The following is a 23436-nucleotide window of genomic DNA, read 5'->3' as shown; positions in this document are numbered from 1 at the left end:
CAACCCGCTCATCAGCGGAAGTGCGTGCTCCGTTCGAGTGTGTGTGTGTGTGTGTGTATGTCCATATCTTGCAGATACGAATCACAGCTAGTCGGGTTTACTCAGAGCTCTCCGAGCTGACCGATTTTCTAGGTCAATTTACTGGTGGGAAAAGCAAGGCAAAAATAAAATCACTAAGAACACAAAAAATAAATAAATAAATGACTTTTGTGCATGTCGCGGACTGCTTGCCGTCGGCTTGGCTTGCGGGCTCCAGGCCATAAATTTTCCGAAATGTGTTCCAAAATGTTTCTCAAATAGTTTCAAAAGCCACTGCCACGTGCTCTCGCTCGCTTACTCTCTCGCTCTCTCGCTCTCGCACTCTCTTACCTAAGACAGGTATGATTAATAACGCTCAGCCGAAACCTGCTTTTGGCGGCCATCATGATCAGCTGATCCGCAGCCGAAAGAAGACGAAGAAGAACCGCAGCAGCGAACCAGCGGCAGTGGAATGAAATGGCACTTCAAAAGAGATCTCTAACGGATGACTCAAACTGCATTTTTGAGCATGTGTGTTTGTGTGGGTGTGGGTGTGCAGATAGAGAGAGAAAATAGAGAAAAACATAACAAAACACGGTTGAAACGTCACCTGATGCTGATGCTCACTCTCCCCCCCCCACCTATTCACTCATTCAATCAGTCTTCTCAGCGCACAGGTACAGTATGCGCGCCCTCTACCATTATCGCTCTCTGCTTTGGCGCTCTCCGTCGCTCTCTGCTCTTTGAGGCGATGGTGTGGTGATCGATCATCTTTTGGCTCAGCCGGTTTTCGCCCCTCGCCATGTCTACCTGGGCGCGAATTTACGTGCATGTTGTGCTCTCATCTACCGAGAAATCAAATTGGAATACTGCCTCGGTAGTTGATCGTATACGATATTCGCAGCTGTTCGTTTGAGTGCGAATCGTCTGATCAGAAATTTCTAAGAGAATCTTGAAGATGTGTTTTATACAGGTAGTTCTTACCTGGTTCTAGCTGCTTCAAATGGGAATTTCGATTGGGAATTAACGGTTTGCAGCTGTCAGCTTTTGTAAGGTAACGCTAAATGATAATGAAATGATAAATATAAATGAAACTATCAAATGAAAACCTGCAAGTCGTAACAATAATCTGACTGACAATCGATTACCAATTTAGTTAAGGAATATCCGAATCAATTTTTAGCCGTAAGGAATAAGGAAGTTAATCAAGTAGGGCTTAGCTTCAAAGAATTCTGTTGAGCAGCCATTCCAGAACAGAAATGTGATCCTCCCAGAGCTGGTGTTCTCCTATGCTATAGGATAAATATAGAACTAGATTGGTATTCATTTCAAATGGATTTTAAATAAAAGAACACACAATCCAATTGATCAACACCATCACGTTCCGAAATGTCGCCTCACTTCAACGGAATTTCACCGTGACGGGACCCACCGCGTCGCGCCGTGGATTAGAGCAGTTCCCTGTAATCACAATCGATGATCTATTAACGAGTGTCCATAAAAATTATGCAACTTTCCGCTGCAGCTACAAAATGGATGGCCACATCCACTACGACTACAATGCCAGAGGGAGAGTGAATGCCATTTCCTTTGTCAGCAGGGACTATAAATCTTGGGCATATTAACATGGACGTACGATGAAAGTGCCAGCCAAATATGTCATTGTCAGCTGAGTCTGGGTCTGGGTCTGGGTCTGGGTCTGAGTCCAGCTCTGGCCAGGGTTGGTCAGGGGATAGGGAGGGGAGGACTGGGATTTGGATTGGGACGCCTCTGCGGCTGCCGTATGTGAGTGTATTGACACCTGAGCAGGCCAAGTTTTGACTTGGATGCTGATGAAGAAAAAGAAAGTGGAACTGGAATTAGAGTTCTCTCTCTCTCTCTCGCTCTCTCTGGTTTGTATTGATAGAACAGGTAGGTGGGTAGGTGTGTTTGCGGTAAGAACACTTTCGGACATAAATCACTGATTGGCCGGCCGTCGGGGTTGGGGGCAGATAGCTGGCCGAAGTATTTCGGTCTGTTTATCGTACAGTGTGCATTTGGAATTGGTCAAAGTATTTCGGTTTTTATTTAAACGAAATTTCGGTGAGTGGTTGTGTCACAAACACAAAACATGACCAAATTTTAGGGCGTGAACACCACACAAAAACACTCTGGCAAAGGAAGACAGAAAGAGAAAGAGAGAGAGAGAGAGAGAGCAACAACAACATGGCTCAAAAGGCAGGCGACGTCGTCGTCGTCGTCGTCGTCGTCGTCCGGCGTGACAGCGCACATAAATCTCTGTAACATGACACTTTTGGCAATGGAAATAAAATATGGCAAGCGGCGCACCAAAATGTCGCACCAGCGCGCTGGATCTCTGCTCCTTTTTTTTTTTTTTGGCAGTCTGCGCGCTTTCTGGCCCCACGTGGCCCACTGTGCCATGCGACACTCGGCCCAGTACTGCATTCAGCTAATTACAAATGAAATTACAATGGTCTCCCCGTCCGATCCCCATTCCCCGTTCCAATCCTCTTCTGCCTGCAAGCTCCTACTCCTACTTCTGCTCCTGCTCCCGGCCAAGTGTCACTTGCTGCTGTCATTTTCGTTTCGTTTTCATGTGTCACTTGGCGCGCCTGCGCACGCGTCCCAGCCAACCTCTGAGCGCAGGGCCCGTCCTTGTAATAAAGCAAAACGACTGAGCATGCGCGCAAGTCGCTCAGCAGCAACACCAACAACATGCAAAAACAACAACAACAATGGACAAAGCAACAGCAACGGCAACCGGCTAAAGCCGCTGCCTCTGTCAGATTTTGTGAGTGTCACTTGGGCTGCTTTGTTGGGGACGGGACCCGGGTCCGAGACTTGGGTGTTATCTGTCGACCGTCGACCGTCGACCGTCTTCAGTTTCGCTGCCGGGATGCAACCCGGGCCCAGACCTTGGCTCCTCTGGCCTGGCTCTGGCTCTGGCTCTGGCTGTGAATTCCTGGCTCACAAAACACGCAAAATCTTCGCGTCTGCGTATAAAACTGTTAACTAACTCAATTTTGTAGCTGTCAGTGGCTCTCCTCTCCTGCCCTTACAGATGTTGCAGAGTTCAGCATGGGTTAATGAGCTGTTGCCGTTGCCGTTGCCATTGCCTCGGCAACGTGCCGCTTACATATGTCACAACAAATTGCTTACCGTTCAGCCTGGCCTGGGGTCTTGCCAGGAAAGCTTCCCCAGATCGTAGTCTGACGAATGTGGACCATCTAGAATTACATTCCTGGATTCCCTGGGATCCCCAGCTAGCCTCCTGACAGGCGCGTGTGACACGGGACACTGAGCGGACTCACGGATGCACGCGCACATGTCTGTCACAGAAATGTCACTTAGAGTTGCAACCACCGCGGCAGCATAACAATTTCATAACTCTGAGGAGAGCTCGAGGGAGGTGTGGCGCAGGGGCTCCCTTGACATTGGCTCTGGAGAACGCACAATAGAGTCCAGCATTGTGTATTCGGAGCGCGTTGACGAAGCAGCTAAGTGATCTACTACGATACAGAGGATCTGGCGGAGGAAGCGGACGGACGCGGGGTTGACAATTCAATCATCGAATCCCATCGGATTGGATAGCCACAAGGGCCTGGCTTCTAGAGGCGCCACTGCAGCTGGAAGTGCTGGGCGAGCTCTATAGAAAATAGTTTTCTCTAGTTTGCTACTATGACGAGACTTTTCCCCTTTTATTTTCATTCTTTTGTTTGTTCGTGACACTGGGCAGGGCTGGCAGCAAGGGACTGGATGGGTAATGTGGGGCAGGGGCAGGGGCAGGGGCAGAGCATTTGCAACAACAACGCTGACAACGGCAACAATTGCAGTCACAACAGTAACATGGGAGCCGGGCGCACCACGCGGTAATTTTGCCATGAAAGAGTTTCCCACACGCATACACTCATAGAGAGACACACACACACACACCCAAACACACGTGTACGAGTACGAGTACGTGTGTTTGTGTGCAGGCAAACAAAACTTGGGGCCATAAATTTCCAACGGATCACATAAATCACATTCAAGTGAAGCTTAACACACGCGCCCAAGTAGAAGACAGACATACACACACACACACACAACACACACACACACACACACACACACACACACTCCTGAACATTCAAGCTCCTTCATGAAACGCAACGCCCTGCTATTTGGTGTGCATGTGGATGGGCGAAAAGACACAGTTAGGAGCTTGACAAGCAGACCAACCATTATAATGAGAATTTCTAGGGTGCAAAGTGCCGCACGGGGTCAAAAAGAGACCTTTCGTATCCAAAGAAAAGGTGAATGGTCTATATACATAGATACTTAAAACATGGAGACTTCCGACTGCTAAGGATCCTGATTCTTAAGTTCTTATCGATAAGAATCGGTGCAACCTTTTCACCCGTCATCTTACTGCTCTCAGTAGCCATCCAAGAGATATATGTATCTCACTAAAGCACCTGATACTACCCTGAATGTATTCCTAGAACGATTAAATGACTATTTAAACCTCGAAAGAGAAATTCACTAACAAGTTCCCACAGCAGAGTCAAACTTTCGGGCCAAATTAACTAAACGGTTAAAGCAACAATTGCGAATTGGCAACAAATTCACAGATCATAAAGTGAACGACCAACAAGCGCGGGACTGCCGAGAGAGGAGAGGAGAGGAGCCCACGGCCAAAGGTGGAGCAGCTACAGTCTCGTCTTCCCCTTTCAACCCGGAGCATCATTTCATTTGAAGAACTTTGCCATTTGAACTTGACATTTAGCACACGGTTCTGGAGGGGCTTCTTTGGAAAACAATTGCAGGCCAGGCCAAACCAGCACACAGCGAAAGAGAGAGAGAGAGAGGGAGAGGGAGAGATAGAGAGAGAGACATAGAAACAGACTGCAATGCACTTTTGGCATTCCTCGACTCGACTCCGACTCCGACTGCCATGGAATTCCAGAGAACACCCAAACAGCAGCAACAAGACGGAAACAGTTACAGCAGAAGTGGAAAAGAAGGGATGAAGCCACGCAGCCCAACCCCCTGCCACTGCTTGGTGAGAGGGTCAGAGATAGAGAGAGACAGAGACAGCGGGCGAGTCGGGGGATGGCGATGGGAGGAGGCCCACTCAGACGGTCGGCCATTGCAGCACCTGTCGGCCATGTCGTGCCGTCCCGTGCATTTGCTGTCGCTTTATTTGCTTCCCGGATTTTGCGCCATTAACAATATGGTTTGGTCCGCAGTGGTTCGCTCTCGTTCCGAGGGGAGGAAATGGAAGCGAGGCACAACTGCCACGTGTGAGAGTGCAGCGCCGTTGATTTGCTTATAAATTAACCCATTGGCGAAATTAAAATATTGTCTGTTAATTGATCAATGTGTATGCAACGGGAGTGCGGCTGGCGCTGCTCCTGCTGCCGCCTTTTGTGCCCATTTACATGTGCAGTTCACACACATGCTCGTGCGGCCTGTATTGGTGTGCGTAATGCAGCTAAAATTTAATTAGATTCCATATTTGTTGTTGCACGAGTAGTGTTGTAGCCAGGCAGGCACCAAATGCGCTTAGTTCGGGCTTTATCATATACCGGGGTCGGGGTCGGGCTCGGGGTCGGGGTCGGGTGGGGCCTCTGGTCTTCGCTGTCTCGCACTGCACACACACAGCGGTACTTTATGTGGTACGTGCAAATTTATTGTTATTGAAATACAATTGCGAAATTAACTGTCAAAGTGTGCGACCCATCGTCGATGCACTCGCACTCCCCGTCGCAGGCAATATGTTTCCCCACTTGTGAGAGTGTGCGATGTGGGAGGTATTCCACCCTTGTCGAGGTCCTTCAGTCGAGATTCTACAACTAAAGCTTCTCCCATCGAACTTGACATCGAACAGCTGCCATTGTTTCTCCTGAATTGGAAAGTACCAATTATAATGGTTTTGGGCTTACCACCTGGACTGTGTATAAGCCGGACTCTTTAACAAAAAACGTAGAGCATTGCACTCCACGGATTCATTCAGTTTTTTCCTAATCCATGATCAATGTTTTCCTGATGCAAACTTTTGGATATTATCGGGTTAGTCCTCGTACTAAAAGCACCCAATGTCCTCAATCAGCGACCAAAACTCGCCCCTGTTCGATGGCAGGGCTCCACAACCCCAATCAAACCCGCCACCCCGCCAGCCTCAGTGCCCCACCCGTCCTACCGCCCTCCCGCCCTCTCGACTGTTTGCGCTAAACGAGCTTTGCATATTTACTGTACTGCCAGCAGACATTTTACGATATATTGAGAATTATTTGCAATATATTTTGCAACGGGCAACAGCAGCAGCAACAAGGACGACAAATGTTCCACCGACAGCAACACCAACAACAGCAACAACAAGTGCAGTGTTCGGTGGAAATGTGGAAATGCAGGCAGGGAAAGCTTCTAATTCCGGCACTGAAACCATAAGTCTTTGTCGCATTGTACACACACCAACACACAGGGCCACACAGTGTGGCAGACACTGCTGAACCCTACTTGGAGCTGGTGGGGCAAGGGTAAGACGGCATTTCAGCAACTACTCCAGGGCTATGGGAAAGGGGTCCTCAGAGTCCTAGGCCTGACTAGGGACTGAATCGGAACGGGAGTCTGAAGTTGGACCAATAATTTAGGTTCGATACACAAGTTTCGCATATAAATTCGAAACTTATTTTTCTGTTTTCAAAGATTTTGTTTAATTTACGTAAATTTGCATAAGATACAATTGCACACCCCAGCCACCTCGTTCCCTCTGTCCCTCTGTAGCTCTGTCCCTCTGTCCCAGTCGGCAGTCTCGGGCTGTTGCAGTCTGTAAATTTGTACGAGAATTGAGCCAAAGTTCAGAGGCAACAGCAGAGGCAGAGGAAGAGGCAGCCCGAAAGAGGAGCACACAGTTTTTTCTGCAGTTTTTATTGCCAGGGCCCGGACTAAATTTGAATTCAGCTCAAATTGAAAGTTTCCAAACGCGCACACACAGATACACCGACACACAGATACTCTCCCAGTGCCGCCCAAACACACAGGCTGGCACGCACACACGCAAAGGGACACTGACACCACCCATATTTATGCGTTTTCGAATGCAGCTCAACTCAGCTTTAATTTAAATGGATTTCTCCGCCGGCAACCCCCTCTCCGCCGCCCGACCAGACATATGGACATATGGCAGCATTTGCCATTCCAGCTCGGGGTTGGCATTGGGCAGGGCTGGCCGGGATGCCCGGGATGGATGGAGGTCTCCGGACTCCATGCATGGCGACGGCGACGGCGACTCCACTGACTGCTGAGGATTGATTGTGCTTGTTGATATTTTGTCAAATAACGCAAATAAATACACAATTACACACTCAAGTGAGTCCAGGGGAGGCAGCCCCGACCCCCCTCGCTCGGGGGGTGGCTGGAGGAGTCATGGGGTTAAACCGAGCATGGACGTGCTCTCTGTGTGTTATCCTCGTTTAAAGGATTTTCATTTGTTTAAATGTGCTTTATCGAAAATGGCCAAAAGGCCGCTGGTCATTGCTGGGGAATTTATCCCCCCTGCACAGTAGAAGGAAAGCGTTAAAGATGGGATGCAATCTTTCAAAAAGTTCCTATAAAATAAGTTAGAGGTGAAATCATTACTGGACTTAAGTCAAATCTGCCTCTTTCGATGCGTTCGTGGCTTCGATGCCCAAGATCCTTGGAGGCCACTCCCAGTCATTCAAACTAAGCAAAAGTATTCGATGGAAGTTCCCATGAACCCACTGTACAAGCCAGAAGCTTTGCAAATCGGCCCACTGTGGCTGTGTCCCGACTTTTGACTTTGACATTTGTTTTTGTTTCTGCCTTTGCCTTGGGTTTTGTTTTTGTTGGGTTTTTTCGCCGCACGCCCGTAAATTCCAATGTAAAATGTTGCATTTATCTTGTAAAAATAATAAATCCAGGCAGGGGACTTTACTCTCTCACGCTTGGCAGCACAGAGAGTAACAGATTGGGATTGGGATGCCTCTGCTGAGGGATGGCGGGGAAAGGGTTCCAGATGGGTTTGGATCTGGGGTTCGGGTTGTTTTTTGGCCATTGTTAATGGCCAAATGGGTAAAGAGACGTAAATTTGGCTAATTTGTGCAACCGTCAATCCGGCAAGCACCATTCTGGGCTTTGGGCAGCGGTGGGTGGCAGTAGATGAGGGCGTGGAGGTAGTTGTAGCAACAAAAAAATTAGCCCACAAGCCGCCATTAATTTAATTTATTTATTGGCTGCCGTTTTCATTGGCACGCATTTATTCCAATTCGAAAATCCCGAACTGTTCTGCGATAAATTGAGTCAAATGCGAAAATTGTGTTGCTGCATTTCCACTGCACTCACACAGATACTGACACAGACACGGACAGAGGGCTTTCATTATAAAATATTGTTCTAGGAAGGCATGGGAGAGTGGAATGGGATGGGTAGAGAGCAGAGAGCCAGGCGACAGTCGCAAAAGAGTTTGCAATTTATTTAAAAATAAAAGTATCTAAGAGCATGACAAATACGAGTAGTGTGAGAAATGTTTTTGCGCACTGCAGCAGGAACCGCCACCCGCCCTGCTCCCCTCAAACACGACATATGATGGGGCGCCACTGATTTATTTGCATACAAAAGCGCAGCAGACACCAGCAAAAAAGCATTCCCCCCCCTGCTCTTGGCTTTGCGACAGAGCCAGATCCAGCGAGCGCTCCGCCCATTTTTGACGCCGGCTTCTACGCGTCGATTGCCAACTGGGGACCCTCGACGGGGCAGGGCGTTAGTGGGGGCAGAGCTGGCGGAGTTCATGAAAAGTCCATGCAATATCAAGAATCAAAAATCAAAGTACAGGAGAGTTCAAATAGTCCAGTATGATAGGTATTTAAAAATATATAATCCTAAATAGAAAACAAGAAAAAAATATTCTGTATTCGTCACGTTTACATAAAATTTCTCATTCGTATAGTGGTAAGGCGGAGCTGAATGAAATAGATCGTTCCAAAGCCAGATAATAAAACGGGAAAATAAAAATTACAAAGTGTTTCGGCAGAGTAGTTTTGCTTTAACCTCTGACAAATTATAAATCAAGTCCAAACATGCATTTAAATGGTTTCAAATATACAACAAATCACATCCCAATCAGATTTGCTTAAATTGTTTTATCTACAAGGTTAAACATCGAGCCCATCTGATGTCGGATTGCTCTTCATTTTCGACGTATCTTCCTACTATTCCACAAAATATCTCTTCATCCCATTCAGAGTCGTCTTCCTCTTCGCTCAATTCATCATTTGGCAACATTTTGCCGAGCGTCAAGTTGCATTTAGTTGTTATTTATGCAAATTTTACATGTTTCAACTTTCTCGCCAAGTGCGTCGTGTCGTTTTCGATTATTTAAAACTTTGTACGGAATTTGCTAGATTGCCGTGCCACCAGAAGAACAGGGGGGGCACGGGAATAGGAGAAAGCAGAGGGGATCTGTTTTTTAATGCGCACACCTGACGCGCTTCAACGTCTTCCTTTGGCAGCTCCTTGGGAGCGGGTCGGGTACTGCTCCTGGGAGCAGGATTAGGGTAGGGTACTGTACTTGTCCAAGGCGTGCTCTCCGTGCATAATTTTGTGCGCTGCTGTTGAGCCAAATAAATTCCGAAGACGGCTAAAGTTATTAGATTAGCATTAGAGCAACGGCGGGACGGGACGGGAGGGCTTAGAATCATGATTTACCTGGGCTTATTTACATGCATATAAAGGAAGACCCACAACAGCCTCAGATTGTGCAAATTTATGAAAAATTTAGCTCACTTTGAGGCGAGTCATGTGGCTTTTACGAGCATAGTTCCTCAAGGAACTCACAGAACAGAAGCTTCGCAAACATTTTAATTTATTAAATTTTATACAAAAAGTGGAAGTTTTCAGTACATACATTTATATCTTGTAATATTTTTACTGCTGAACTTTGATTTGTTTCCGCTCTTTCCTCTTGATTTCAAAGAATTTTTACTTTAAATATTTAACACCGTTCCATCACATCGTCGGATTATTTCACATCACCATTTGATTTTTTATTACATTTATAATTACTTTATTTCTCAACTAAACTTTGACCTATTATTTGTTTTCGTGCTACTAATATATTTTAAACCATTGTATTTGTATTTATTTTTAAATATTAAATCTAACTGTGCTTATATTATAGTTTGGACTTATTGGTTTTAACAAATTAGCTATTTTATTTCATGCAACTAAATTTGACTAACATTTGAGGCATTTTCCCGCTCATCGACGTGCCGATTAAACCCAGTATTTCTCCTTCTGTTTTCCAGGTAAGAGATACTCAGAATCTCTTGCGGGCTCTCTTCTACCAGACTGGCTAGGTAAGTCGACTTTTTGTTCTATTTTGTGTATCCTTAGCTTATAGTTTCACCTATGATTTATTTTGAATTTTTGTGAGAATATAATTTTTGTATTTTGTGATTTTTCGATTCACATTTCTTTTGCGTTGCAAAGCCATTTATCATTTGTGAAAAGTCTCTTTTGATTTTGAGAATGCCAAATCCCCACCCCAGCCATCTTTCTGAGATCTACACCTGCAACACACGAAACTCTACCCCTCCTTTGCTCCAATTCTCCAAAACTGTCCCCACTCTCCAACCCACCAACAAGCCAACCAACAATCCAATCGAACCGAGCTTCTTTGAATTTTGTGTTGATTTTTTCGTTTGGTTGTTGTTGCTGCTGTTGATGTTGCCACATCATCATCATCATGATCATCATTTGTCTTCGTTTTGTGTCAGTCAAGGAAGCGCCTCCGCCCCTGCAAGAGTTCGAGAGGTAAAGCCAATTCAAATTCCAATAAATCTTTGTAAGTTTGTGTTGTGTGCATAAATACTCCTCATACTCGTAAATACCACCCAATATACTCCTAAAACTCCTACTGAATGTACATACATATCTATCTATGTTTCTGTGAGCGTTCAGCATGTGCATGCCCCCTACTAGTCCTAGTCCTAGTCCTAGTCCTAGTGCCTAGTCCTAGCTGGCCAAATAAATTAAATCATTCTGCTCCTGTACATATATTCGTACTCGTACTCAGACTCGTAATATGTGAAATTATCAGCTCGTAAAATTTGCCCAAAATAATTGCCAATTATTCAGTTTGTCAACTCGAAGCAAACACACACACACACAGCCCATGCATACAAACACCGATAGAGAGAAAACACACACACACGATTACAGTGAAAGGCTTTCTTCGGGGCACAATTAAAAAGCGAGCCAGCCAGCCAGCCAGCCACCCATCGGGGAGGAGGCCCGGGAAAAGTATCACTTGGCACGCAAAGAAAATCAGCGAGAAAATTGGTGATGCCCGCCTGCGAATTGTACAAAGCGTATCATTTTGTTAGCAATTTTTCAGCATGCTGCACTTGACAGGAATCGCCCCGGGGCACGCCAGTCCATATGCCACTGCGGCAGTACAGTAGTGCCTCACGATACACGACCAATTAAACACACATTTAATTTGCTTTTGTCTGCCATGCCCGCTTAGGCACTTGAATAGTTGTTAATTCCTGTTTTTAGTTATGTTAAACAAACACTCTACTCTCAGGAGTAGAGTGCCAGACACTGAGGGGATACCAAGTACCAAGAGCCATGAGTACATACACATATGTATGCCTGTATATGCAACCTCTGCAGTTTCCTATATGTTTATTGGCAATTTATACAATCGTATAAATTACCAGTGCAAACATAAACAAAACTTCCATCCACCGAATGCCATTTGCCAATCGTAATCAATTCTTGTGCTGTCTATAAAAAGGCACAGAGACTGGCAGAGGGAGAGGACCAGGAACCAAAGAGTCCTGTCGCCGACAGATCCGTGACCTCCTGCCACCCCCAGCGAACTGTTCGCATAAATATTTATCCGAAATGTGGAAATCTTCAACTGCAGAAAACGTAAAATCCATTAGAAAATTAATAAAGTCTATGGAGAGAAATGTATTCCTTTGAATGCGGTTGCCACTCGCCCAATCTCTGTTGCCCCTCCCCCTAATTGGATAATTTTTTGTCATGTACACAAAATTTGTGGCTGTTTTTTGAGGGGCAAATGTGTATAATGCCGACGCTAATAGAATGAAATCCCATTGATTATAATAATGTTTCTTTGTCTGTATGTTTCGTTTGTCGGAGGCGTTTTTGTTTCTGTTTCTGTTGTTGTTGCTGTTGGTGGGCTCTCAAGGATAATCCATTAGTTGGTCGCAGATGTTGCACGGGATGGGAGACATGGATGTTTTTCAAATGTCAACAGAAATAAGTAGAAATAGCTTCTAATTGATAATAGTTATTCCAGTCTATTTATTCCAGTCTATTTTTTCTTAGATTTCTTAGATTTTCATTTAAAGTATAGAACATATCAATTTATCGCTCTGTAAATATATCTCTAAATGGTTTTAGCAACCAGTTTAAATATTTTATTTATACTCGTAGCTATATTTATAATATTTAAGCGGAATAATTAATATAATATATTAATAATACTCGAACGAAATAAAATAGCTGGAATCTTTCTGTAAAGCTAATTCTCTACTCTACTACTCTCTGAATAACAAAGCTGATTCACAAGATATTTACATGGAATATGTACACACACACACACACAAATGCATGAATGTATGTGCTTTGTGAATTCTCCCCTTTGCCTGGAGAGAATCTTTGATCGCTCTGTGGGCCAGATGTTTGCACACTCTCCGGAGGAGTTCGTTCTCTTCATTATCATGCGGATTGGGTCTATTTATAAGAGAATCGCTTGAATGGAGCCTACATATGTCTCGACAAGATCGGCGCCGTCCCCTGCCCACCCCTCTCCCCATCAGCCACACAGACAGAGACAGACAGATAGCGAATGGCAGGCCATTCAAAATACTCGTAATAACATAATAATGTGCAATAAAGTATCTTAATTTGTTGAATTGTTGATAAACTTTGGCGCCACTTTGCAGATAAACATGAAACAAAGCAATTGGAGAGTCGTTCCATTTGGTCGAACGGTAATTGTGGGTGGGCATTGGCCCACATTTTCGATAGATCCGGAGTACTTATGGCATGCTCTTTCCGTCCTGGTTCACCTGACAATCGCCAACTTTTCCCTGCCTGGGCTGGTCTACCATTTCCGGTATTTCGATCTACCCCACTCCCCTCTTCCACACTCTCAGACCCAACATTGTTCTATTGAACCTATCTCTTTTCCTGACTTTCGACGTGAGCACCAGGAACCAGGAACAAATTCCAACTGCAACAAGTGGATTTATCTCGCACTCACTCCTACTCGCATTCACATGTGTATCTATGTACATGCATACATATCTATGTACGTATGTGTGTGCACTTCCCTATCTGGTCGTTGTCCGTGTCCGTTTAATTGCCCCTCCGAGAGGGACTTGGCAAATTAGTTAATTGGCGGACAGTTCGCTTTGAACTGCTCTTGCTGGATGCAACATGCTGTCCCCGTATCTCTGAGAGGCAAAGATACACTTGGAAGGTATCGCTGCAGTCATTACCCACTCCCAGATGCAGACCAGATCGCACGACCCTCGCCGCCTCAAACCTCCTCCAGAGATTTGATACACTTCCTTAGTGGTTTACTGAAAGAGCATTCAGGCTCCGTCATTGGCCATGAATAATGATTGTTTAATATTAATAACTTATTCACTCAATGTTTCTAAACTTCAGATTTTGATTAATGGCCAACGAATTCGAATAACAATTTTCATAAGCAAACAACTTGGCATTTACCGAAATGTGAGCACAGAAATTAATGTGCCTCTTCCAATCTCCCTCTCTGCCACTCCATTCGCACGCAATTAAGACACTCGCCCTGCCACTGCCACTGCCACTGCCACTGGCAGGTGAACAGTGAACAGGCTTCTCCGGGGTCTTTATTGATTTTTGTAGGCCATTAGATTTTGCACAGTTACCCATATTTTCCGCCATTTGCCATTCCAGGGCGGCTGGGAGATCCACTCCCCACCGACACGGACACCCACACGCATCTCCCCATTGCCGAAAGCAATGTGGCAGATACTTTTCTTCTTATTTTGCCAGCTCAGCAGATGAATGCGTATAATTTTCGGTTTGATTTATGGCCGATGACCCCGCTCCGGGCCACCTTAAGCGCACACATGGCCGGAGCCACCGGCGCGCCCGTTGGCTGCCAACCTCAGATTTGTTACGGCTCTGGCCGGGGGGGCGGGTGGAGGCCGATCCTGATGCTGGCTTGTCCTTTTATCGCTCAGAATGCTAAACGCAGGCAATCCATTTCCCCGCTCCTCCTCCTACTCGTGCTGCCTCTGGCTCTTGCTTTGGCTCTGGCTTTGGGGCGGGCTTTATTACATTAGGCGTTCGTAAAATAAAAATTGTGCCACTTTCTCAAAAACACGCACACAACAACAACTGCGGCAGCACAATGGCAGTGGGTGTGTATCTCTCTTCCTGCCCCCAAATCCGGATATCAACCTGCTGCGGCAAACTGCCGAAAAAAAGGGACCCGGAAAATGCCAGGACCTGAATATGCTTGGCTGTACGCTTTTGTTGTGGGCTCGAGCTCGAGCGAGTCCTTGCCGCTTTTGCTTACATAATCAGTCATGTTATCCTTGTTTCGCACGGCACACACCCGCACACAGACATACATAGATACACAAGGAGACAGAGACAGAGACATAGAAGAAAAAAATTATTTATTTATGTCGCTGCCCTCATGCAGATATCTCTTTTATATTTTCATTGCGTGCGGGCTCCAAGGGTGCGAAAACAGTGTGCCTGGCTTAAAAATCGGTTAGAAAATGAGAAAATATTCCAAAACATCTGTTGGAATGTGTCAGCATGCATAAATGTTGGATTACCAATACTCTACAACTCTGCAACTCTACAAAAATCCATCACCCATCCAATTCGATTTGAGTTTCGCTTCATAGATGGTAAAATATGATCCATTCGCGTTTAAGTAAGTCACCCTTGGAGTCTTGCCTTCCATTCAAGGGATGGCAGCCATAACTACTGTATAGCCATCTCCCTCTACCATATGGGGAACTACAAACTTCATACTTATATGTCATGTGGGGTTGGAAAATTTCTCCATTACTACAGATTCCTATGAATGCAGAGGTATTTTAAAGTATATTTCATTTAGGAAAGCCATTACCAAAAGCTTTAAGCAGAAGGCAAAGGTTATCGTCCCCAAGTATTCGATCAAAAGTTGATCCTTACACTGTAAGGTATTCACTATAGATGCTTGATTTTAGATATATGTAGCATATCTGATTCCGATAACCGAACAACACTCTCTCCGCTCTACTACTACTACTCTACTACTACTCTACTGGGTCTCAGTTAGCCCGCTCAGAAAATTCGCCATTTCTTTCACTCTTCCGCATTTCCCTTTGCTCTCACGCATTCCCCTTCTGGCTCAGCTGTTCTCTGCTCATTGGACCTCCTCTCTCTTAGGGCCCGGTCAACAACAACATTGTTTTTTTTTTTTGCTTTCCGCGCCGCATTCCGCTTGCCATTGATAAATGGCATTTTACTCCGAGTTTGTTGATTTTATTGCTCTCCGGCTCGACTCGACTCGACTCGACTTATTCTTCCTGCTCTTCTGCCACTTTGCTCTTGCGCTTTTCGCACTGCTTTTAGCCCGTTTGTCCTTTCGCAGTCACCGTCGCCGTCGCAGTCTCAGCCCGCTCGCCGACGGCGAAATGTTTGCTTGTTTCCACTTGCCTGGATCCGGCTTTCTCTCGCCGCTCTCGGCATGGAGTTCCTTTTTTTCTGCTTGCTCGACGGAATCTGGGCTAGTTATTCACCCAATTTCTATTTTTTTGTTGTTCCTTTCGCTCCGCACATTTATCATTGTGCCTTCAGACGCACACAATCACACACACACACGTAGTTCCACCCGCCAACTTATACACTTGCAGAAATTACATTACCCATCTACGACTCTGCGCTGATACCTTCTGCCAGATACTTTTCCCTGCATCTATTTCAGGCTTTTGACATTTGCCATTGCGCATCATGACTATAATCAACGATATTTTATTAATCGTAATTGTCTTTATTGTTCCTTGTGTCTTTGGGTGCCGCCGTTAGAGATGCCGAACTGAGGTGCGGCAAATTCTCTCTACAAAGTTCAGTTTTTAAGGTCTGATGGGAACTAATTACGCTTCAGGACTATTTTTGGATCATTTTTGTTATACAAATCATATGAAACTCGCCAAATTGTAAACATAAATAATAGGGAAACATAAAAATTATACTTCATTTAATGACTTATTTCGTAAATTGTCGACTCCCATCTATCGCAGTTCCCAACAGTTTTCAGCGAACCTCATTGGAAATGCCCCGTGTGTTCCGCCCCAACGAACTCATAAACAACTCTCAGGTTGTAGCGGATTTGTGCAGAATGGTTTGGCTACGCACGTTGAGCCCCCATCCACCGTCTGCCTGCTTGATGATGACGCCCTCGTGCGTGTGGAGAACCCGAAAATAGCTTCGAAGGCTTGGCCCGTTGCTGCTTATACAATTTTTGGGTTTCGTTTCTCCTCAGATTGTTGTTGCTGTAGAGAAGGGTTAGAGACGAGCAAAGGCAAACGAGTTCATTTTCATCCAGCCGTTCTTGTTCCACCAACAGGGCCTCTGCCGGCCAGAAGCGGCACCACGACAGGCAGGACGGTAGTGGCCGACGGGGACGAGCTTTTGCTGAGCGCAAGCTTACGGGATCGGTTACACTGTGCAGCACGACACTCGGATGCGACCACATCCTCTCACCGACACACACTCGCACATACGTAGGCTCTGGGAAATTGAAATGCAACGCAGGCCCCCGGGTGGACGGGTGGAAAAACATTCGTTTTGATGAGGTGTCGACTGTAATTTAAATAACAGCGTTAACGAAAATCAAAAACTGAATGTCAATTCATGCAATCGCCGATTATATAATTAACTCTCCCCACACCCACACGCACACTAGCAGAGCAGGCCACCCAGCCCAACCAAGCCTATTCCCAATGGAATGACCCATATACGCTTCGAATGCCGTTCCATGACGATAATGATGGAGCAGACCATGAATGAGATGAGTGCTTTATGGCTCGCAGCTTAGCGAAAAAGCACTCGAGAGCGCGCTCTCAAGTCGTTTCGCGGCTCTGCTCTGTTCTCGAGTCGTTTTCGTTCATAAATAAAATCGATGAGCGTTCGAATGGCGCCGCTAGCAGGCAATATTCTTCTATTGATTTGTTTTGGTTTGTTTCGTTTCGTTTTGTTTTGTTTTGTTTTGTTCCGCGGACGGACAGTATCCAACAAAATGTGGCTTCTGCGCTGAGAAATGCAATAAGGATTAGTTTAAAAGTTAATAAAACATTGCAGAGTCGCTCTCGCACGCTCTCTCTGCGCGCGATTTATGGGGAGCGCCGCAAGTGCGATAAATTGCGGAGCCCTGCGGCACATAAACCATGCGGCTGGCTGCAGTTGAGTAATTCTCGTTATTTTGTGGCCCAAGCCATTCACGGAACATGCGCAAAAACCGAATCGAAGAAGCAGCATACCGCGTCGCGTGTGCTGAAAATTAAATACGTTTATTGTATTTGTATTGTTTTTAGCCAAGAAATACATTTACAGCACATGAAAAAGTGAGATTAACGAAAACAGCAGATACAAAGTACAAAAAGCGAAACCGAATTCGCAAACCGAAGGCAAAAGCGCGCGTCGCGTCCCCCGCACAGTGGGGCTGAGCTGAGCGTGAACATTCGCACATAAATCGCGGCAGAAGACTCGCTTAATACCTTAAATGCGTATTCGTTGACATTTGCAAAACAAACCAAAATATTTACGGCCGAGAATTGTAGCTGAATTATTGTTTAATTATTGAGTTATTGTTGCCGTAAATCGCACGCCACGCAAATACACCGCGAGAAATAGTTAACGATTTAACAATGCGATGAGCCACTTGAGCATTAAGCAGTTTGAATGAAACAAAATTGCTGACAAGCAAAAGCAAATTAAGTAGCGACGCGACCGATAATTAAGAAATAAAGTGCCTCGAATATTATTTGAAAACATTTATTAATTGCGTGACAGTGTCTGGTCGCCCGGCAGAGAGAGCGAGAGAACTGCTCTCTGAACGGCTGCTCGGAGCCTGATTTATTTCCCATAAGTCAAAGCGTGGGCCAGAGCGGGACGGCACCAGCGCAGTGAGAGAAAGAGCGCACATAAAGAAGAGATGGGGCTGGGTTATTTGTCTTGCGGCATCGCCATTATTCATTGCCTCAGCGCTCTCTTTCACTCGTGTTCATTTCTCACTTGGGCGGCGAGTGTAGTCTCTCTCTCTCGGCATTCACTCGCTCTCTCGCTCACTGTGATTTTAATGGCCGCTCTGAAGTGTTTATCGTTGGCACACAATATTCGCAAAGTGGCATTTCTTATGGCAATCGTCGTCGTGTTCGTCGTCGTCGTCGTCGTCTCGGCCCTAATAACGCCGACGGCCAAGAAACCGCCCGCCCCCTATTTCGCTCGCTCTCACTCTCTCGTATTCGCTCTCTGGACTGTTCCTGTTGCTGCTGATGCTGCTGCTGCTGCTGCTGCTGCTGATGCACTGCACTCTCGGAGTTTTCTTTTCTTGGGCTTTTCTTGGCAGCAGTTGAGAAACCGCGCCACAATTGGCAAAGCGTCGTTGCCTCTTCCTCTTGCTGTTCATCTTCTTGGCAAAAAGAGTTGTTTTAAAAATTGTTTATGGCCGCGCTGCTGACGCTGTTCATTTTCCCCGGCTACGAAGGGGGGAAAACTCCTCATCTCCATTCTCATTTTCCTCTTCTTCGCCGTCTGATTAATAGTTTTATTTATTTTTAGCGCTCATCTTCCAAGTCTAGGTCGTTTTTGTCGCTTTTGTTGTCGTCGCTGCCCGGATTTATGAGTCTTTATTAAATGTTGTATTTCTCTTGTTCCCATCTTTTTTTACTCTCTTATTCTCATTCTCGTTTTTTTATACATATATATATATATATATTTTTTTTTATCAGTAAAACACAATTTTGTTTTTATCTCACTTTCTGTCACATTCCCCTGATTTATTGGGCCCTATATTTTATTTTTCGATGTTTTTCAAATAACGAGATCATCAAGGGTGAAGTTCTGTAGAAATACCAATCGGAAAGCGAAGTAAATAAATCTGTATGTGGTGCTATTCTTGGGGCCCCGGGAAGTGTTAATTGATTCGGGAAAGAGTTTTATGGATCCTCAATTAGTAGATTTATGATATTGAATAAACCATATATGCTGCAGTGAATTTTCGATTTTATTAGAGCTCAGTAATTTGAAAAACCCATTTCAGAAACAGAAAAAAACAGTAAATTACAATTTCTTATTATTGGAAGAATTATTCGTAATTTTATGGGAAATCAATGTTAAAATGGATTATCTGAAATGTATTTTCTTTGAAATTTTGTGTTCGAATACTAATTTTCGTACACATTCGCAGTATCTTTTCGTCATACATCCGATATTTATTTAACATCGAATATGAAGATATTTGGTAAGATATTTCCCCCGATTTTCATAAATTCCCAAAATGACTTTGGCTACGGATTATATTTGTTCAAAATTTGTTTCGGCTTTCAATAATACACTGAAAATACTTGTTCTGTCTCGTAATCGGACCAACTTTCAAAACGAATCTTTTGGAGTCTAGAGATACTCTTCGGTGCTCTTCATGTTTCTCCGGTCGAGTTCTTTATCGCGGACCGTTGACAACGTCTGAAGTTCTGCTCCCAGAGAGCGGCACGACTACGACTCCCAGCTGAACTTGAACCCCGCTGACCCCGGGGGCCCGCATGTGAGAACATTGTTTCTCCATCTGCGGTCGCGTCGTGTCCCTGTCCATGTCCCTATCCGCCGTCTGAGTCAGAGTCCTCGCCGGACCAGAGCAGCGATCGAATCATGACAAGATTTTCGTGCTCGAGTCGGGCCAAATGAGAAATGTTGCCATACCACGATATTTCTCTGCGGATTTCGGCGGGAAAACGTTGTAAATTCTCGGCCAGCACGAATTCGAGCCCAAACCCGATTTGCGACAAACAATCGTTAGAGTTATCCTTGACTTGGTCATTGTCTCTTGGTTTTTTAAGAAACCATCTCTGGCCAGCGTCTGAGCAACACATGAAAAACATTCAACATTTTTTAGTGCTGGATCATTAACTTTGTGACGGCGATGTCAAGGCCAGTCCTCCAGTACCCTTGAAAGGCAGGCCTTTCGCAGCCTTGGATCGGCAATCAACCAACAACGGGAAAAATGTGTGCAATTTTTTTACGATGCCATAAAAAGTGCAATGCTAAGTGTCTCCTCGGTCGGCGTCATAAACAAAACGCGCGCGTTGAAACGGAGGCAGCGCTGCTAATTTGCACTTCCGCCGAAAACTCAGTGCCGCAGGATGCTGCCAGATAGGACTAGGACAGGGACATGGCCAGGATACACGCTGTCCCCGGCCCCTGGCCTCGCCGTCCATTGCCATTTAGGTAGATGGACCCCTGCATTTGGCAGTTTTTTATGGGCCCACTGGCAACTGCCAACTGTCTGCCAGCAGGAGACGCAATAGTAGCAGTCCAAAAAAAAAACACATGCAAAAAGAATACAGCAGCAGGTAAATGCTTCAAATTTCACTCCCTGTTAGGGCTTCACCTGATGAGTTTGCCAGGACCTGCTTAGCAGCGCGGATTGGCTTGGCAATTGATCGGATGTATTTCGGAGATCATTTCGGAATACTACGGAATACTTCAGAATAATATAGTGCGCGTTCCGGAGAGCTTTCCGGAATATTCACAAAAATAAATGTACATACACACACGTCGGTGAGATGAATAATTCCAAATGAATGCTCGTGAACTTTGAATATAATTTGGTTTTAAGCTGAGGCTTAGATACTTAATGTGTTCACTGCAAGGGATACATTTTACTTGCGTTCACTATTCCTTATACATATGTATTTCCAGTAGGACCTTAGATATTCCACTTTTTCCAAGCAACTTATGGCCTTAGCCTTGCTTCTCTGAGCGCTGTGCTGGTTCCTTGATAAGAACACTCTAGGCCTGAGACAGGGGCAATGGCAACGATCCAGCACAGGAACCACTCGAGTGCTTTGTTAAAGCAAATTAACTGAGGCGCAATTCGAGTGGAATTCTTATCAGATTTCTAATTAATTTAATTCTGCCCCGTCTGCCCAGCCACCCCCAGCTCCCAGCTCCCTCCCTCCCCACCACAGAGTTAGGGCCTGAGTCGACAAAAATGTCCGAGACTCAGGTGGAGCTGGAGGGGACGGGACGACGCCTGACTTCCTGACTCTTGTCAAAGTTTGCTGATTAAATCAGTCATAGAAATGTCGAAAGGAAAACAGAGACAGCGACAACAGAGGAGAGGGAACGAAGCCACAAATGAAAAACCTTTAGACCAAATCAAATATTTGCCTGGCCAGGATGGGGCTAGGACAGGCCAGACCAGGCCATTTAACCGTTAGTTTTGTGGTCTTATTATGCAAGAAAAAAGAAAAGAAACGAGTCGAAAAAAGTGTACACAGTGGGACCACCACCAGACCAAGGCGACTCGAGTGGAGTGGAGTGGAGTCGAACGGTCGAAAGAGCCACGACACAAGAGAAAAAAAAAGTCAGCTAAAACCAAACACGAAACAGTTAAAAAATGCCAAACCGAATGGGGGGAGGAGAGTGGTGGCAAGGGGCAGTGCCAGTGCCAGTGGTAGTCGCAGTGGCAGGGGCACAAACGGACGTACAAGGAAAAAGTCATCGTCATCGGCAATTCAAACATATGCACGCCTCTGCTCCAGTCGCTGCCGCTGCCGCTGCGCAGCTGACGTCGCTGCTGCTTAGTTAGCCTCATTTAGAAAACGTTTGTTATGCAATGCCAACATTTGTATTCGAAAATGTTTTTTATTCAGTTGTTGACTTTTTTCGCTGCCTTTGTATTGTTGTTGCCTGACTTGGCGCGGCCTAAATGGCTGACTGGGGTCTGGGACTGGGACTTGGACTGGGCCCGAGACTGGGCCTGAGAACGTGGTCGTAGGAGATGGCAATGGCGACATGGCTTTGTGCCGACTTCAGCTGTTTTCCTTTCTTCCTGCCTCCGACCCGACCCGGCTTGAACCGCGCTCGAGTTTGAATTTTAAATGCAATCATTTCCTTTGCCGCAGTTGGTAACCCTCTCCGAGACTCCTTCCGTGCACCCCCCGTGGAGGTGGAGGTGGAGGTGGTCGTATGTAAGGACTTCGTGATTTTTGCTATGATTGTTTAAAATGTTTCACCCGTAGATGGGACACGGGAGGGGAAACGGGGCCAACTAACGAACCGAGAAGAAATTGTTTAAATATGCGCGGAGATACATATAAAACATTTCGTGACAAACGAGCGCTTAGACAAAGCCTCAAAGTTCGATGCAAATGACCAAAGCGGAATGGGAATGGGAATGGGAATGGGGAAAGAGTCCCAGGCTTTTTCGCCCAGTGTACGAGTCGCGTCGAACACTGATTTTGATCGCTGCACGCCCGCAGAATTTCCACAAAATCCCAAAACAAAAGTCTCGCTTGATTTATGCGGAGGGCCATTTATAAAGATGTCGACTGCAAGTCTCTTAATATTTCTATATACTTTTTACTTATAAAGCATACATTTTTCGAGTTTCACGTTTGGGAATGGGATACGCTTACCTGAAACTCCCCAACGGACGCCATCAGCTAAATAAGATAAAAAAAAAAAAATATATTCGAGTTTCGAGTTATTTCGTCGCTGCCGACGCTCGCTGTCAACCCAATTCAAATTGTGTACAAAATCGTGAGACGCATAATTAAAATTTATTTCTTATAATCATGGAAGGAATTCAGTCAGAAATTGAGTTGTCTGTGGTGTAGGATGGAGCTGGGAGGGCGTTCAATAGGGTTTTAAGCGGTACCCATTGAAATTCAATCAACAACATGTCTCTAAGATCCACAGGACATAACATAGCATCCATAGCAATATACAGAAAATGTATTTACAGGACCTAGGTACATATATGTGTACATAGATACATGGTATGTGTATGTGTATGTGTATGTGTAGATCTAAGCAAAACGATTGCGATGCGTATTTAGTACTTGACTTAATTGTTGTTTATTCAGTTGCAATTTAGTTTGATTAGCACTTGGCAAATGACTTGTTAGTCATTACGAATCGGTTTAATGATCGATCTGAAGGCAGGTCGAGCCGTTAGCGCCTATTTTTAGACAAGTCATCGATCAGCAGCAGCGAAATCGAGGCGCCAGCTAGGAGGAGGGGCCTATCTGTCCAGCGCGGACTGGTCAGGGCCGCTACCATTTTTGGTGGCGATGCGAAAAACTTTACAATGGCAATTAA

The 23436-nt window shown here is 45.4% G+C and overlaps 1 protein-coding gene across 4 annotated transcripts in view; it reads left to right on the top strand.

The window, feature by feature from the left end:
- LOC108156466 (homeotic protein ultrabithorax) overlaps positions 1-23436 on the top strand; it is a 79419-nt gene that overhangs the window by 14102 nt on the left and 41881 nt on the right. For 3 of the 4 annotated variants that reach the window (XM_017287931.2, XM_017287930.2, XM_017287929.2), the window contains one exon: positions 10326-10376. The exons of the other annotated variant lie outside the window; for it this stretch is intronic. In XM_017287931.2, coding sequence (XP_017143420.1) covers positions 10326-10376 — 51 coding nt within the window. The remainder of the gene's footprint in view (positions 1-10325; positions 10377-23436) is intronic. 4 annotated transcript variants of the gene reach the window in all.

The sequence above is a fragment of the Drosophila miranda genome, chromosome 2, assembly GCF_003369915.1.
Source record: "Drosophila miranda strain MSH22 chromosome 2, D.miranda_PacBio2.1, whole genome shotgun sequence".
Lineage (NCBI taxonomy): Eukaryota > Metazoa > Arthropoda > Insecta > Diptera > Drosophilidae > Drosophila > Drosophila miranda.
This window is presented reverse-complemented; position numbering and strand designations above follow the sequence as displayed.